The sequence below is a fragment of the Sarcophilus harrisii genome, chromosome 4 (assembly GCF_902635505.1).
Source record: "Sarcophilus harrisii chromosome 4, mSarHar1.11, whole genome shotgun sequence".
Classification (NCBI taxonomy): domain Eukaryota; kingdom Metazoa; phylum Chordata; class Mammalia; order Dasyuromorphia; family Dasyuridae; genus Sarcophilus; species Sarcophilus harrisii.
The window spans coordinates 150,163,451-150,181,845 of NC_045429.1; the positions used below are offsets into that span (position 1 = coordinate 150,163,451).

Consider the following 18,395-nt stretch of genomic DNA (forward strand, 5'->3'; position numbering starts at 1 on the left):
TTATCCCTTGCACTCACTTCTGTTCCGATTATTCTCCTCTCTCCCTCCATCCCCTCTCCAAGATGGCAAGCAGTCCTATATATGTTAAATGTGTATCCTAGATACGATATATGTGTACAGAACCGAACAGTTCTTTTGTTGCACAGGGAGAATTGGATTCAGAAGGTAGAAATAACCCAGGAAGAAAAACAAAAATGCAGTTTACATTCATTTCCCAGTGTTCTTTCTTTGGGTGTAGCTGCTTCTGTCCATCATTGATCAATTGAAACTGAGTTAGGTCTCTTTGTCAAAGAAATCCACTTCCATCAGAATACATCTTCATACAGTATTGTTGTTGAAGTATATAATGATCTCCTGGTTCTGCTCATTTCATTCAGCATCAGTTCATGTAAGTCTCTCCAAGCCTCTCTGTATTCACCCTGCTGGTCATTTCTTACAGAACAATAATATTCTATAACATTCATATACCACAGTTTACCCAACCATTCTCCAATTGATGGGCATCCATTCATTTTCCAATTTCTAGCCACTACAAACAGGGCTGCCACAAACATTTTGGCACATACAGGTCCCTTTCCCTTCTTTAGTATCTCTTTGGGGTATAAGCCCAGTAGTAGCATTGCTGGATCAAAGGGTATGCACAATTTGATAACTTTTTGGGCATAATTCCAGATTGCTCTCCAAAATGGTTGGATTCATTCACAACTCCACCAACAATGCATCAGTGTCCCAGTTTTCCCATATCCCCTCCAACATTCATCATTATTTTTTCCTGTTATCTTAGCCAATCTGACAGGTGTGTAGTGGTATCTGAGTTGTCTTAATTTGCATTTCTTTGATCAATAGTGATTTGGAACACTCTTTCATATGAGTGGTAATAGTTTCAATTTTATCATCTGAAAATTGTCTGTTCATATCCTTTGACCATTTATCAATTGGAGAATGGCTTGATTTCTTATAAATTAGAGTCAATTCTCTATATATTTTGGAAATGAGGCCTTTATCAGAACCTTTAACTATGAAGATGTTTTCCCAGTTTGTTGCTTCCCTTCTAATCTTGTTAGCATTAGTTTTGTTTGTACAAAGGCTTTTTGATTTGATGTAATCAAAATTTTCTATTTTGTGATCAGTAATGGTCTCTAGTTCATCTTTGGTCACAAATTTCTTCCTCCTCCACAAGTCTGAGAGATAAACTATCCTATGTTCCTCTAACTTATTTATAATCTTGTTCTTTATTCCTAAATCATGGATCTATTTTGATCTTATCTTGGTATATAGTGTTAAGTGTGGGTCCATGCCTAATTTCTGCCATACTAATTTCCAGTTATCCCAGCAGTTTTTGTCAAATAATGAACTCTTATCCCAAAAGTTAGGATCTTTGGGTTTGTCAAACACTAGATTGCTATAGTTGACTATTCTGTCTTGTGAACCTAATCTATTCCACTAATCAACTAATCTATTTCTTAGCTAATACCAAATGGTTTTGGTGACTGCTGCTTTATAATATAATTTTAGATCAGGTACAGCTAGGCCACCTTCATTTGATTTTTTTTTCCATTAATTCCCTTGAGATTCTCAACCGTTTATTATTCCATATGAATTTTGTTGTTATTTTTTCTAGATCATTAAAATATTTTCTTGGAAGTCTGATTGCAGAATTTTTCCTTCGTCTGAGGGTTCTGGCATTTGGCCACTATATTTCTTGGTGTTTTGATTTTAGGATCCCTTCCAGTATGTGATTGATGAATTATTTCAATGTCTCTTTTACCCTCTGTTTCTATGACTTCTGGGCAGTTCTCTTTGATAATTTCCTGGAAAATAGTGTCCAGGGTCTTTTTTTCATCATATTTTTCTGGGAGTCCAATAATTCTTAGATTGTCTCTCCTAGATCTATTTTCCAGGTCTGTTGTTTTCCCAAGAAGGTATTTCACATTTTTTCCATTGTTTGATTTTTTTTTTGGTTTTGCTTGACTGATTCTTCTTGTCTCCTCGAGTCATTCAATTCCATTTGTTCGATTCTGATTTTCAATGAAGTATTTTCTTCACTCACTTTTTTCTTATCTTTTTTCTAATTGTCCAATTAAGTTGTTGTGTTCTATGGAATTTTTTTCCATTTCGCCAATTTTATTTTTTAGAGAGCTATTTTCTGGTTCTAGTTCACTAATCCTATTTTTCAAGGATTTGATTTCTTTATCCACTCTATCTTTAAATGAGTGGGATGACTTCTCCAGACTCTCTTGCTAAGCTTCCCTCTCCTTTTCCCATCTTTCTTCTAGCTCTCTTGTGAGAACCTTTTTAATTTCTTCTATGAGATTCATCTGTGCTGAGGAACAGATTATCTCCTCCTTTGGGGATTCACCTGGAGATAGTCTGTTTTTATTCTCCTCAGGGTTTATAGTCTGCTCTCTATCCATATAGAAGCTGTCAATGGTTAAGGTCCTTTTCAATTTTTTGCTCATTTTGTCAGAGAAGAATCAAAGACAAACTAGCAAAGAAAAAAAGAAAATACCCCAAAATGGAATCTGCTTTTTTTGGGGGAGGGGGTGGATGGTGTTACCGAGCTTCCTCTACAGGTTGAGGGGGGCAGCAGCGAGGCACTATCAGGACTGTGCTGTGCCTGCACTCTGAGAGTGTGCTGAGATGCTGTGGGGGAGGGGTGTCCAGGTTCCGAGAAATTCCAGTTGTTTGGAGTTGTATTCTTCACCCCCAAGTGTTTTTAGCTTCTCTGCTGGGCTACTGACTTGCTGTCAGGGCAAAATATCCAATCCTGTAGCAAAGCTCTCTCCACAGACAGCTGAGATCACACCCCCACCTCAGGTCTGCTCGGCTGTGAGCTCTGCCTGCTGGGCTTTCACTGCTGCTGCTGCCCTCAGCCTGCACCCGATCTAAAACTTTCCCCGCCCTCGAGCAAAAACAGACCTTTCCTGGCGAATTTCAAGGATGTCTTCTCTTGGTAACTATTTGTGTGTGTGTGTGTGTGTTTTTTCAGTCAAGCATTAATTCAGAGGCTTGTCATGAAATGAATTCTGAGAGAAAACGCAGAGCTTACACAGCTGTGTGCCTCCTCTCCACTATCTTGGCCGGAAGTGACCCAATTATAGTTTTCAAAGTAATATTTTCTTCAGTAAAGTTTTGTACATATCCTTCTAAGCTGTTATCTTTCTTTTTCTTTCTTCCACAGCTCTCATTTCTTTTTTCATTTTTTTCTTTGCCACTCTCATTTGGCTCTTAAATATTAAAAGATTTTTTTTTTTTTTTTTTTTTTTTGCATTAAACAACACTCATTAACTCTTCTAGGAATTCTTTTTGGAATATATTCTGCATTTTTTCTTTGAGGCTTTGCTTCAATAAATTTTCAAGTTATCTTCTGTGTTTATATATTTAGCTTCCCTATTACCATAGTAATTCTTTATAACCAGGTTGTTTTTTTTTTTTTTTTTTTTTTTTTGTTTTTTTTGTTTGCTCATTCTTCCAGACTGCTTTTTGATTTTAGACTTGATATTAGTGCTAAGTTCTGCATACTTTTGTGGGCAGGGGGGAAATATCTAGGCTCAGTCTGGAGACCTACAAGTTTTGAGTGTTTGCAAACTGGTTGACATAGAGAGAGGTTTGTTTACTACCCCCTTGATATAAGCCTGGCAAATTCCTGATAACACATTTAGCTGTTGGCTTGTAGATGGTTGGGTTTCAGAAGATTGTTGTTAGAGTCAATGAATGTTAGCCCCCTGGTAGGTTTTGCAGATTCATAATGACTGAACTGATGGCTCCCCTTTGATCTGGTACTTTTATCTTGTTATTCTACTACAGTCTGAGATAAAGACTAATCACCAATATTAAAGTCACTATTCATCAAGATAATGACTGAGTCAGCAATCTATTCCTTGGCTCAGAGCTACCGAGTTACATTTCTGGAACTTGTTCCTTGCCCAATAGACAGTTGGGACAAACTTATCTGTAACTATTCCCTTCCATCCTGGATCTGTGACCCTGAATAGGGTAATGGACCATTGAGTTCAGGGATGCCATGGAATCTTTTTCTACCTAGATGTTAACTGCACAAGTGTTTGTCTTTGTTCTCTTTCTATATTTAGACACTGGAATACCCCTGTGCTGCTCTCCTGATTAGCTCTTCATTCCCATATCTGCAGGTCTTCACTCTTTATCTCCTCATTCTACCCTGGGATGGAAAAATGACTCGCTTTTCTTAGCTTTCCCAATCAGAATTTGATTGGTGTATTTTCTAGGTCATTGTGGAGGAGGGATACTGGGGGAGCTAGGCAAAAATATTTCTTCTCGCTCCTCTAATTTGATTCTATCTTCCTCTCAAATTGCAGCTTAATTCTAAGTGTTTAAAATTTCTATATTCTTATTTCCTAAGGAGATTTTTGTGAGTGTATATCACTAAGTACAATTTGCCAAGATTTGCTGCTGCCAAAGCTAAAGAGCTCAAGTTTACCAAACTCTAAGATTACATATAAAACAAACAAACAAAAACCCTCCAAAAACATATCCTTGAGAGGTACCATCTGATAACTACAAAGGTAAAAGATACAGAGAAAGAGCTCAAGCATGTGGGGTGGACACTCTGTGGAAACTATGCTAGTACATAAATATGTACGAGCATAGGATGAGAAGGTAGATTGTGATTTGGTACTGATGGAGAAAATGCCTACAATGAAATATGAAGAGTCTACTGTTTGTAGACAACTACAAACAGACTTAAATGATGAGTGATTTAGATGAAAGAAGAATTTTCAGACATGAAGAATGACTAAGTATGAAACAAATTAGTTAAATATGGCATAGAATCTCTATGCCTGAAAACATTTAAGAACACATCCATCTCCAATGTTTAAGTGATATTATGTCTGGAGTTAGTAAACAGAATAGTTATATCTTTATACTTTTGGGATCCTACAATTCAATCTTGGAAATCAACTTGAAAATTCAATTCAATTTATACTATTTTTTGAAGCTTTAAAGTACCCAAAATTCAATAATTTACTTTTTAATATGCAGGATACACATACCTTTCCAACATATCTCTTGTTTCATTAAGTAGTTTAATAGTAGTAATATCTCCTGCTGTGAGACCACAAGCCTAAAAAAAGAAAGGCCATATTTTAGGTTATTTAAGAAGCTAATCAAATAAAATTATCAGATTTAAAAATTTAAAATTTTCAAAGAAAATTTGTCAATATCAAACCAATGTTTAGAGAAGAAATTATTTACATACACATTCAAGTCTAATGTATGCGTATTTACAAACCATAACTAAAAGATACAGAAGCATAGTTTTTAAAAGCTGGCTCATACCTTACAGATCTTCAATTTATTCTCTTATTCAAGATGGTTATACAAAAAAAAAAAAACATTTATTAGCTCATAACTTGAAGTATTCTTCATATTGCCTAGCAGCTTAGTTAACAATAAAAACACTGGATTTTCAATAAGTACAGTTTTTTTTTCATCACCTATATTTTTGGACATTGCCATCTTTGAGAAAGCTATTGGTAATAAAATCCAGAATTTGACATCATATGGATGGACTTATAAGCCTGGAAGATTTTTCTACATAATATAAACTTTATAGCCATATTTTTTTCTTTTTATTAATCTTAAGAAGGGCAACAAGAAGTAGAAGATAGAAAAGTAGATTAAAAACAAGGAAAACATGGATTCAAAATGTGACATAATGGCAGTGTGTGATTCTGGCCCAGTCACTTAATTTCTCCGAGTTTTAGGCAATTCTCTAATACTCTACGTTGAAAAGGAGCTAAATTGTTAAATGTTTGTTTCCTCACCTGAGAGTTACCTAAACCTGTGAAATCTTAGGTCAAATTCCTATCCTTATTCATCTTGCAAAACACAGACTCTGAAGCATAGGAATATAGCAGCAAATTACCAGGTTAAAACCCTATGAGGATCAAGACTGTCATAATATTTACACAAAGAAACTTACACAGAAAACTAGCTGAATGGGTGGTAGAGGATTTTCTCTATTACTTAAGAATTAAATTTGGTGTCCCAACAGCTGGAAGCACATTCTTTGCTATACATTTATCCCTAACTTCTACTAGTCCTTGGGGAAAGTTATAGTTCATAGGTACATTACTGGGTATGAAAGGTTAAGGCAGTAGGGCTCCTCCAAGGACTATTTGAATCATTAATGCCATCTGGAGGCAGGAATTAAAAGCCTCCCGATTAACAAGACCAGTTTGGGGAGAAGTAATTTCAGGTTAGGCAAAAAATTAACTCCTTGACTTCTTGCATTTTTGGTTCTCAAGCTTTGGCAGAATTCTTGGCCATGGAATCAGATTGGCATAAGTTTCTTATTAGTCTCAGACTAGAGAAAACATCTTTACTCTTTTGATTTTGCTTAGTCTGAGGCTATCTTTGTTTTTTTTTATCTAAATGCTTTGCCAATTCTGCCCTAGATTAAGCTAATTCTCCCACTCCTCCTGAGATTTTCCTAATTAACACTAATCTTGCCAATATATCTAGGAATATCCGTTAAGATTATACCACTAGGAAGTTGCATATTGTTCTATTTCTACATTCAGTCTTTTGATTGTATAATTTGGTCTCAAGCAGCTTTACCCAACTGGAAGGAATACCTTCTGCAAATAGTGCTTATTATACACTAGACATTGTGCTAATCACTTTACAATTATTATCTCATTTGATCCTTACAACAATCCTGTGAGGTAAGTACTATTATTATTATTATTCCTATTTTACAGTTAAGGAAAATTGAGGCACAAAGATTAAATGACTTGCTGAGATTTATACCACTAGTGTCTAAGATCAGATTTGAATATAAATTTTGACTCTAGGTCAGCATTCTATTCAGCTTCCCTTGACAATCCATGTACTCAAGAAGCTTACAATCTAATGAAGAAGTTTATAGTTTAATGTAGGGGTCCTTAAACTATGGCCACGGGCCAGATGCAGCAGCTAAGGACGTTTATCCCCCTCATCCAGGGCTATGAAGTTTTCTTTATTTAAAGGCCCACAAAACAAAATTTTTGTTTTTTACTATAGTCCGGCCCTCCAGCAGTCTGAGGGACAGTGAACTGGCCCCCTATTTAAAAAGTTTGAAGTCCTCTCGAATAGATGTTGTATCATTTTATTTTCATAACAGCTCTGCAAAGTAAATGTTTTTATTATCGCTATTTTGTAGTCGAGGGTCATAAAGCCAGTGTCTGAGGCTGGATTGAATTCTTCCTAACTTTAGGGTGAGTGCTCTAAGCTATATCACCACCTAATTGTCTAACTAATATTGGTTAGCATGTAAGTAATAGCATGTGTACCTTAGTAATGAATTAAGACCTCTGAATGGGGTTACTTACCTGAATGGCCTTATGCAGATATCTGATATCAATTCTTGTACTAAGCACATCATTAACATTTTGACTTGTGAAGTATTTTCTTGCAAATTTGCATGAGTTTTCCCCCCAGAGCCTGATCATTTCTAAAAAAGTCCATAAATGGAGATACTCTATGGGGTTCTGCCATTTCCTATGTCATAGGATTATAGATCTAGAGCTAGAAGTGATCACCTGATACCTAGCTCTCATACAGCAAGTCAGAAAAATAAGCCTTGAGAGTTAATCACTTAACATAAGTAATAAGCAACAGACAGGATTTGAACTCATGCCCTGAATCTCTATTTTACTGTTTTTTTTTTCCCCACTATTATCATGCTGCCTTCATTTATTCTCCACTTTTAATGGAAAGAAGCTGTATTTCATTTTCTACTTTGTCACAACACAATTCTTTTATTCAATTCAAAATACTTATAAAAGTTTTGTCACAGGGAGAGGAGGGGGGGAATATTTTTAAGACTAGTGACATATTCCTAAAATGCATATAAAGATGTTTTTGAAGAATCTCTCCCTAGAATGGTCTTTTATGGATATTTTCCCAGCAAAAATACTAAGAAAGGCAGTATATGATACCATCAATCAATAATCAATTAGACAACTAAGCACTATAGTGGATAAAATGCTGGACTTAAAGTTAGGAAGACTTGAAGCCAAATTCCTGCCTCAGATAAGTATCTTAGCTGTGTGAATCTAGGTATGTCACAATCTCTCTAACCCTCTCTAAAGCCTGTCTGAACCCTTACTTTAACTATAACATGTAACTAATAATAGCTTCAAAGGATTATTCTAAGGATTGAGATAATACATATAGCAAAATAAAATCAAGATAAATAATCTCCTGTCACACTCTTCTTATTAAAGTTCTACAAATGCTAGTTATTGCAATAAGACATGATAACAAAACTAAGGCAATAAGCATAGGTAAAGAAGAAAAACAAAATTATTATGATTTGCATACAAATTACTTATAGAATATTATAAATTCAGCTAAAAAGAAACTGAAACAATGAATCTACATTAATTATGTTGTAATATATAATAAAAAATAAACCCAAAGAAACGACTAGTTTTTCTGTATATCTTTATCAATTTTGTTGTTGTTTAGTCTTCCAGTTGTGTATGACTCTACATGATCCTATGGACAGCAAAGACATTGGAGTAGTTTGCCATTTCCTTCTCCAAACAAAACAACAGCTGATAAGTTCCATTAAAATAATTAAAAATATATAAAATACCTGAGAGTCAATTTACCAAAATGTACTCAGAATTTACATAAATAAAACTATAAAATATTCTTCAGGGAAATGAAGACATAAATAGTTGAAGAGATTAGGTAAAGCCATGCTAATATAAGAAAAATGCCATTTAAACTAATTTACAGATTTAGTACCAAACTATCAAAGATACCAGACAAAAATTTTTCAACATTCATTTTTGTAAAATTTTGTGTTCTAAATTTCTCTCTCTCCCTTACTTACCTACCTCCTCCCCAAGATATCAAGCAATCTGATATAGGTTAAACATGGGCAATTCTTTTAAATATATTTGCATACTTGCCATGCTGAACAAGAAAAATCAGGTCAAAAGGGAAAAAAACATGAGAAAAAAAAAACACAAGTAAACAACAACAACAACAAAGATAAAAATACAATGCTTTGATCCACATTCAGTTTTCATAGTTCTCTCACTGAATATAAATGACCTTTTTCATCCCAAGTCTATTGGATTTGCCTTGAATCAGCACATTGTTGAAAAGAGCCAAGTTCATCACAGTTGATCATCACATAATTTATTGTCACTGTGTACAATGTTCTCTTGGTTCTGCTCACTTCACTGAGTATCAATTCATGTAAGTCTTTCAAGGCCTTTATGAAATTGGCCTGCTCATCATTTCTTAAAGAATAATAATATTCTATGACATTCATATGTCATAACTTATTCAGTCATTTCCCAACTAATGGGCATCCAGTCAATTTCCAGTTCCTTGCCATCACAAAAAAGGCTAGTACAAACACTTTTGTGAACATGTGGATCCCTTTCCCTCTTTTATGATCTCTTTGGGATACAGACTCAATAGAGACACTCTGGATCAAAGGGTAATGCAGAGTTTTATAACCTATTGGGCACAGTTCAACACTGCTCTCCAGAATGTTGGATCATTTCACAACTATGCCAACAATGTATTAATATGCCAGTTTTCCCAAATCCCCTCCAATATTTATCATTATCCCTTCCTTTCATCTTAGTAAGTCTGAGAGATATGAAGTGGTAACTCAGAGTTGAAACAAAATTAAAAAAAACTTCATCTGAAGGAATAAAATTCAAGAATTTTAAGATAAATAATGGGAAAAAACATAGAAAAGAAGGAGGCCTGGTAGTAACAGATCTCACACTGCATTACAAAATAATAATTATCAAAATGATTTGGTAATGACTGACAAACATAAAAAAAAGAACAGATTAGGCAGAAATATTCCAGAAGTAAATGACCACAGTAGTATAATATTCAATAAGCCCAAGGATACACACAATTACAGTAAAGGCAAAACCTACCGAACAATCTGTAAAGCTGTTCCCCAGAAATTAGGTTTAGACCAATATATTATGTTATATAAAACAATAAACTCCAAATAGAATATGACTTAGATATACAAGAGAGAGAAGAAAAGGAAATACTTTTCCTATGTCCAGAAGGAGAGTACTTAAGTATATATAGAAATAATCACAGGTGATAAAGTAGATAATTTCAATCACATAACATTCAAAAGCTTTTGCACAAACAAATTCAGATCAGAATTAGCAGGAAAGTAATAAACTGAGGGGAAATCTTAATGGCAAATTTCTTTGCTAAGACATATATGAAACTGATGCAAATATATGAGACTAAAAGCCTTCTCCATTTAATAAGTGATCAAAGGATATGAACAGTTTCCAAATAAACTAATACAAACTATCAATAGTCATATGAAAAATACATCAAAATACTAAGAATAACAAAAATACACATTTAAACAACTTTTGAGTTTTACTTCACTTCAACGTGATTAGCAAAAATGATGAAAGATGAATGTGGAAGTTTGGGGATCAGATATGGGAAGATAGGCACATTAATTCACTGAGAATGACACTGTGAAATGGTCCAACTATTCTGAGAAAAATGTGTAAATACATCCTATAAGTTACTAAAAATTCTCCCTCAGATAGTTTACATGTCAGATCTCTGGAGAAGTGAAGAATTTATGACAACAAGAAATAGAGAAAATATTGAGATTGCAAAATCACTATTTTGGATTACATTAAGTTAAAAAGGTTTTGCACAAACACATTGCAGACAATATTAGAAGGGAAACAGAAAGCTGGGAAATAATTTTATAGCTAGGATTTCTGATAAAGGTCTCATTTCTGAGAACTATAGAGAACTGAGTCAAATTTATAAGAATACAGATCATTTTCCAGTTGATAAAATGATCAAAGGATATGAACAATTTTCAGATGAAGAAATTAAAGTCATCTATCATCATATATCACTATTGATTAGAGAAATGTAAATTAAAACAACTCTGAAGTATATTCTCACATCTATCAGATTGGCTAAGATTGGAAAAGGTAATGCTAAATGTTGGAGGGGATATGGGAAAACAGATACTAATGCATTGTTGGTGAATTGTAAACTGATCCAGCCATTCTGCAGAGAAATTTGGAACTATGTACAAAGGGCAATCAAATTACACATATTCTTTGATCCAGCAGTATCACTATTGGATCTGTATCCCAAAGAGATCTTTCAAGAGGGAAAGAACCCACATATGGAAAAATGTGTGTAGAGTTTTTTGTGGTGGCATGGAAATCAAATTGATGACCATCAATTGGAAAATGGCTAAATAAATTATGGTATATGAATGTAATGGATTATTACTATTCTATAAATGATGAGCAGGTTGATTTCAAAAAATTATGGACTTACATGAACTGATGCTGAGTAAAGTGAGCAGAACCAGGAGAATATTGCACAGTAAGAGCAAGATTATGTGATTATCAACTATGATAGACTTGGCTCTTCTCAGCAATATAGTGATCCAAAACAATTCCAATAGATTTCAAATGGAAAATGCTTTTGGAGAGAGAGAGAACTATGGAGACTGAATGCAGATTGAAGCATAATAATTTCACCTTTTGTTGGTTGTTTTTTCTTCCTCATGGTTTTTCCTTTGTGTTCTGATTTTTCTTCCACAACATGACTAATATGGTAATATATTTAAAATGATTATACATGTATAACTTTTATCAAATAGCTTGTTACTTTGGGGTGGGAGGACGTAAAAAAGGAAGGGGGAAAATTTGAAACTCAAAATCTTACAAAAATTAATATTAAAAACTACCTTTACACGTAATTGGAAAAATAAAATGCCAATAAAAAAAGAAAAAATTCTTTTTCTAGTTGTGAAAGATTTCTCTGACCCTTTCAAGGTCATGTATTCAATTGGAACTTATTGTGGTTATATGATGTAAGATATATGGGTTTACACCTAATTTGAATAGGACCCTAATTCCCAGTTGTCCCACAAAATTATGTGAAATAAAGAGTCCTTATTTTATTAAAAAATAAAAATTCCCCATCAAAACAATTTGTAACTATACTCTACATCTTACTAATTATGTTCCATGTTGTACTTAAATATTTATAGCACTACTTTTTTTGTTTTAACAAATAACCAGAAACAAACTGATGTTCATCAACTGAAGAAACACTAAAAAATGGCATATAAATATAGTGGAATATCATTCCACTGCATGAAATTATAAATAAGATGAATTCAGAGAAAGCTGGAAAAATTTGTATGAATTGATACAAATTGAAATGAACAGAAAAAGGAGAATAATTTACATGATAACAACAAAGATGTGAAGAAAGAATTCTGGATCAATGCAGGGACCAGTCATAACTTGAGAAAACAAGAAATGTGCCAGCTATCACTTGGCAGAAAGATGCATGAGAAATACAGAATGAAATACATATTTTTAGACTTGGTCAATGCTTTGAATTATTTTCCTTGACAAAAGAAGGCTTCTGTTTATGTATTAAGAAGAGTCAGTGGGCAATGATATAGATGTAAAAAAAAAAAAGAACCCAAAGAAAAAGAACATCAATAAAACATTTAATAAGAACACAGAAAGGGAAAGTAGGTGGCTAGAACACCGGCTCTGAAGTCAGGAGGGCCTGAGTTCAAAAGTGGTCTTAGATACTTGACATTTCCTAGATATATTATACTCTAGGGAAGTCATTTAAACCTGATTGCCTCAAAAAATTAAAAAAAAAAAAAAAGACAATACAGAAGGCAATAGAAAAATCTTTAAGAAAACACAAATGGCCAATTTTAGTAGTGAATTAAATTCAACATACTCTTAAAAGCAAAAGTAGCATGCACACAAAAAGTAGCATGTACAATCTCATAAACAATCTTATTTATTCAGCTTTATAAACTGAAATGTTCACATTTAATAACTATGTTCAAAATTAAATAAATGTAAAACAAAAAAATAAGTGTGAAGATATAAATAAACCAACATGAATATGCAGAAATCTTTTAAAGACTCATCGTTATTTAATAAATATTCTTCATGGATATATACACAATGCATAAATAGGATGGTATGTTCTCTATAAAGACATATTTAAAGAGATAGATAAAATAAAATATTATTTTTCTGATACTCATTTTTTCCTCAAAAGATAAAATATGCCATAATTGATATTTATTAACCAATTTGATACCTTATTATTCTCAAATGAGAACATGAAATGATTTCAATGTTAAGATCCTATATTTCAATTTTTCAAGGATCAGTGTTTTCATTTTTTCCTTCCACTGATGCATAGGACTTTTAAGTCCTCTAAATTTTAAGTTTCCAAAATTGAAAAAAATTCATCACCTTGCAGCCAATCTATATTAAAGTATCTCTCTAAATATAATGAGGATGGTGGCTCAAGAACAAATACATTTTGTTGTTGAGTTCATAATCAAAATGTTCCCAGCTTGATGGGCAGTCAAAATTTGTATTCCCTGGTATAGCTTTTGAAAACCCAAGATTATTTACATTCTATAATCAAGCATTAAAGTATTATTTTAGTAGAAGACAACTATAGTAATTATCAATCTACAATATTTTAAATTAGTCTGCTTTCTTTCCCTTCAGAGTTTTGAAACAGAAGCCTTCTTTTGTCAAGGAAAATAATTCAAAACATTGACCAAGTCTAAAAATATGTATTTCATTCTGTATTTCTCATGCATCTTTCTGCCAAGTGATAGCTGGCACATTTCTTGTTTTCTTAGAGATTTGATTGAAATCTAATAATACCATCTTTAAATGATTAAAAAATCCATACATTTGAATTTTAAGAGGTTGAAAAAAAACAAATTTGAATCAACATTTTATTTGAAAAAAATCAGGGCAAAAATCAGTACAGTTAAAAGGGCAATGAAACAAGCACCTGAATTGCTAATGGAGTTTCTTCATCTGGCATCATATACTGACATAGTAAAGATTTGGATCCAGTCTTATCAGTCCATGATGAAGATGCATGCTGTTCAGTTATTTTTCTGATTTCTTTTAGTTTCTGCTCCAACTCCAAAAGGGACAAAGAATGTTTAAGGGAAACACTGGGAATAAAGAAAAGGTATACATTTACATACTTTTCTTCACTACTTGCTAGCTGGGGGGGAAAAAAAAACTAAACAAAACACTTTAACAAACAGGATTAACAGTCAGGCCATGAATAGAGTAGAGATTTTAATAAAGTAGTGCTCTTAGGGATTTCACAATAGAAGTTCTGTGGTAATTATAGATATTGCTGGTATGTGAAATAATTCTGTTTGCTGGGCTTATATAAAAAATCCCTAGTGACACATTACCCTAAAAATGAAAAAGTTTTGAATATAATAAAACATTTACCTTAATAAGAAAGAGCTATAAGGAATAGGAAGGATTCACCTAAATATTATAGGTAATAGTTACCTGAATTACTATTTGTTAAGTTGACTCTCTCACCAAATTTATTTTCATTAATTTTTTTAATCTATCAGTATTCTAGAGATATAAAGGGAAAAAAAGTATAAGTTCATCAAGCTAGTCTTACCTTCCCAAAATTTTTTGTACAGCTTGTTTAACCACAGTGATCAATTCAGTCAGACCTATGGATAAGAAACAAAAACAAAAACTCAAGCAATTTCTTTAGTAATTTGTCATTACTACAAAATGAAATTAGTCAATTCTCAGATAAGCATCTTAACATCTTACCATCTCCTAGGAGGTGCTGAATACTTGATAAATACTGCTGTTGGACTTCAGGAGGAGCAAGAAGTGTCTACAAAAGTGAAAAATAGAGTTGAGTCAAAGTGATTCACAAATGTCTTCATTTTCTTATTATATTGCATTATATTTAGTAACATTTCTTAATATAATTTACCTGATCTACAAACTATTGACCCAATTCTCCAAAACGGGCAAATAACAATATCATTTAATATATAATAAAACTGGAAATGAAAATATTAAAGATCATAATCTTATACCTAAGTTCATCATCTGAAATACAGACACAGAGGTATGCTATAAGAACATTTTTTATGCCACATACAAATTTGCAGAGCTTCTTGAAAGACAGGGAGATAGATATATAGTTAATGTGATAAACTTACTGTGCCATTTTTGCCAACTGCTGCATTATCCAGATATATGTATCCGCCAATAATATTTAATTGGACCCGCAAAAGGACAACAAGCATGCAAGTACTATATACAGCAACAATACTTCTTGTGAAACCTTCAAAGGGAAAAGAAAATAAATTAAACTAAAATAGATGCATGTACAACAAAACTACATTATCCCAGGATTTTACCCATTCACAGGATTAATTACTTTTTAAAATATACCTAATACTGCCTTGCAATTATAATAAGTGCAGAAATTTGTAGTCCAAAATTTTTTTAACTTAATAATAAAGGGACAAAGAGTAGCAAAATTAAAAAACAATGGCCTTTTGTTTTCAATTGATATAAGTGCATATTTACTATATCAAATGATTAATTTTTCAAAGTTACCTATTTAAAGAAATCCAGTTTCTTAATTAAAATAACAAACAACAAAAATAGTCTTAATAATAGTTTTACAATAACATCTAACTGAATAAAGCCTCTAACTAGAATAAAATGAAATTTTTATTCACTTTAATTATAACAGTGGAGATATATAGAATCCAAACACCTATTGTGGGCTACTTTAAGTGTTCTAGGACCATATTTTATAAGAATTAACACAAAACAAAGTACTAAAACTGACAGTAAGAATATTAGCAACAAACATTTATGTTTTAGAATTTTAAATCATGTCAGTTACAGTTTAACATACACACACAAAATATGCAAGCTTACTTATTATCTTTAGATCCTCCCATATTTCTAATTTGTTTGAAGGCCTAAGAGGAAAAATAATTACAATATTTAAATTCAGAAAATGAGAAGTTAATTTATAGAATCTAAAACAAAAATGGTTTTTATAGAACATGCTATTAAAACCAACATATTAATTATTAAGAAACAGATTGTCTATCTTCATCACACAGATACTATGATACGCTGTCATGTGCAAAAATAACAAAAGTATAATGCAACACAGTATGTTTCTGAAATGGATCTTTCAAATAAATAGAAAGGAAAACCTAAATCTAATGTTTGATTTTCTTGTTATAAAGAAAACCAGAAGAAGGAAATGCATGCAGTTAAATGGAAAGACAGATCATATTTTCCTTTTAAGACCAAAGAAAAGAATGAGTGATATTGATTTTATTGTATATCCAAAGACAAAAAAGAAGGATTATTGTATAGTATAGTTGGTCATCTTGTCATAGTAATAATGATAAGTATTTGCAAAAAGACCATTATGAAAATAATTGCAGACAATGCACCAATTTTAGCTGTTAAGGAAAAAGATAACCTCTATACACCATTTAATAAAATCCTCCATTTTAAATCAACATGCTCACTGATGACTTTAATTCAAGGGTAGGAAAAGATGAGGATAAGGAGAAATAATTGAAAAAACAGCTTGGGTGGGGGAAATAAGAGAGACTAAGAACAGATTAAACAGAAGCTTCATTTTGTTACATCACGAACATTTTCTCAAGAAAAGATTTTGTAGGATTTGAACATGGTAAGCACCTATTATATTACCAAAAATTAAAATAAATCATATTTTAACAAACATGAAAAGATATTAATGTGGAAATATTATAATACCATAGATTTAGAATTAGTAGAAGGAATATGAAATGTCATGTAGTATACTTTTCTCTTTTTCTACATGAGGAAAAAAAATTCCAGAGATGTAAAGAGGCTTGTCCAACATCCCACAAGTAATAAATGGCAGAAATGGAATCTGACTCCAAATCTCTTGATTTTTCCACTATCTCTTATCCCTATAAAGTTGCTTTTGTAAATCTGGATTACTGATTTGTTATGGTAAAGATCAAAACTCGTTAAAAGAACATGAGAAAAATATGGGTAGTAATTTTATCCTGAGTTTTTAACAATTAATTACATAAAATGAGAAAGTCAATAGATGACACCAATACTGATAATAACCACACAAAAATTTAAGCATTGAAAATCTATTGCCTCAACAAGAAGACCAAAAGATCCAAGAACTTGACATCATGATAAAAATGGAATGCTTTATTTAGATGACTTCTTTTCTAGTCTCAAGTTTCTAGCATTTATACTTTGTGATTTCTGTTGCCTCTGGGATAAAATACAAAATTCTTAGTCTATCATGTAAGGCATTTCATACTGTATCTTCAGTCTACCTTTTTTCAGTCTTAATCTTTTATGCACTCTATATTTCAGTCAAACTGGATAATAGATATTTTCCCATATTTCATATGCAATATGGCACATTTGCGTACATCATCTCCAGTTGCTCATGGTTACTCTGTTCTCTTCTTTAGCCTCTTGGAATTTTCATGTTCCTTCTTTTCTATCTATATCCTCTTCTAATTTCGTTAGGTAAAAATGGGTTTTTTCTTCTTTTGTAAATTACTCCAAGAGTATTTTGCCTTGATTCTTATTTCATGGTCTTACTCCCAACTTTGAATTATTCTTATCTGTATGTATATCTTATTAGTCTCAATAGAAGATAGGTTCTTTGAGAGCAAGGGTTTTTATCTCTAGTACATAGAACAACACTTTGCACTTAAATATTCAGCAATATGGATTTACTAAGCTCCTACTATGTGCCAGGAATTTGCAAAGCACTAGAAATACAAAGAAAGACAAAAGATAAAGAGTTTGCTTTTAAGGAGTTTATGATCTAATGGAGTTTAGAGTCTAAATATTTGCTGAACTTAATTTGTTTTATTATTTTAAAATAACATTTATTTGATATTGGTGAATTTTTACTTTATCTTAAATTAATTGTGATATATCTCAGATGTTTACCCTATTCCAAAAACAAGTTAGCAGACAAACTATGGTACATTCAATAGTTATCAAATAATAATCACAAAATATATTTGATCTTGGATGTTCTTTCTTCAATTACAAGAAACTGGAATATTTGTATATCTAATTATATTATCTAGAAATCTTTTCTATCTAGTAATCTATCTTTTCTATCTAGTAATCTTTTCTTTAATGTCATTTTCACTGATAAATTATACCACTTTTAACTATTATCTTTGATAATTCTAAGAATTTCAGTGGTAAGAATTTTATTTTTTGTCTTCAGTAGCTATTAACTGTAGAACCTATAGGAGCAGTTGCTAGATTGCATCTTTGCAAGGAGCTGCTTCCAAGGATGATAGTTGAAGACACTTCGGATCCTCATGGGAGGCTGTCGAGATCAGGATTATGGTCTGTCTCTATGGGGTTTGAGGGAAAATGGTGGACAAGGTGATAGTGGTGATGATGAGGGTGGTCAAGCCTGACATCTTATCTCGCCCCTGCTGCTTCAGT

At 32.4% G+C, this 18,395-nt stretch overlaps 1 protein-coding gene across 1 annotated transcript in view; it reads right to left on the reverse strand.

The window, feature by feature from the left end:
- Positions 1–18,395, reverse strand: part of PEX3 (peroxisomal biogenesis factor 3) — a 58,280-nt gene that overhangs the window by 15,617 nt on the left and 24,268 nt on the right. The window contains exons 4-9 of the mRNA XM_031937685.1: positions 15,819–15,862; positions 15,086–15,210; positions 14,685–14,751; positions 14,524–14,578; positions 13,879–14,047; positions 5,031–5,101 (exon numbers count right to left, since the gene is read on the reverse strand). Of these exons, the coding sequence (XP_031793545.1) occupies positions 5,031–5,101; positions 13,879–14,047; positions 14,524–14,578; positions 14,685–14,751; positions 15,086–15,210; positions 15,819–15,862 (531 nt within the window). The remainder of the gene's footprint in view (positions 1–5,030; positions 5,102–13,878; positions 14,048–14,523; positions 14,579–14,684; positions 14,752–15,085; positions 15,211–15,818; positions 15,863–18,395) is intronic.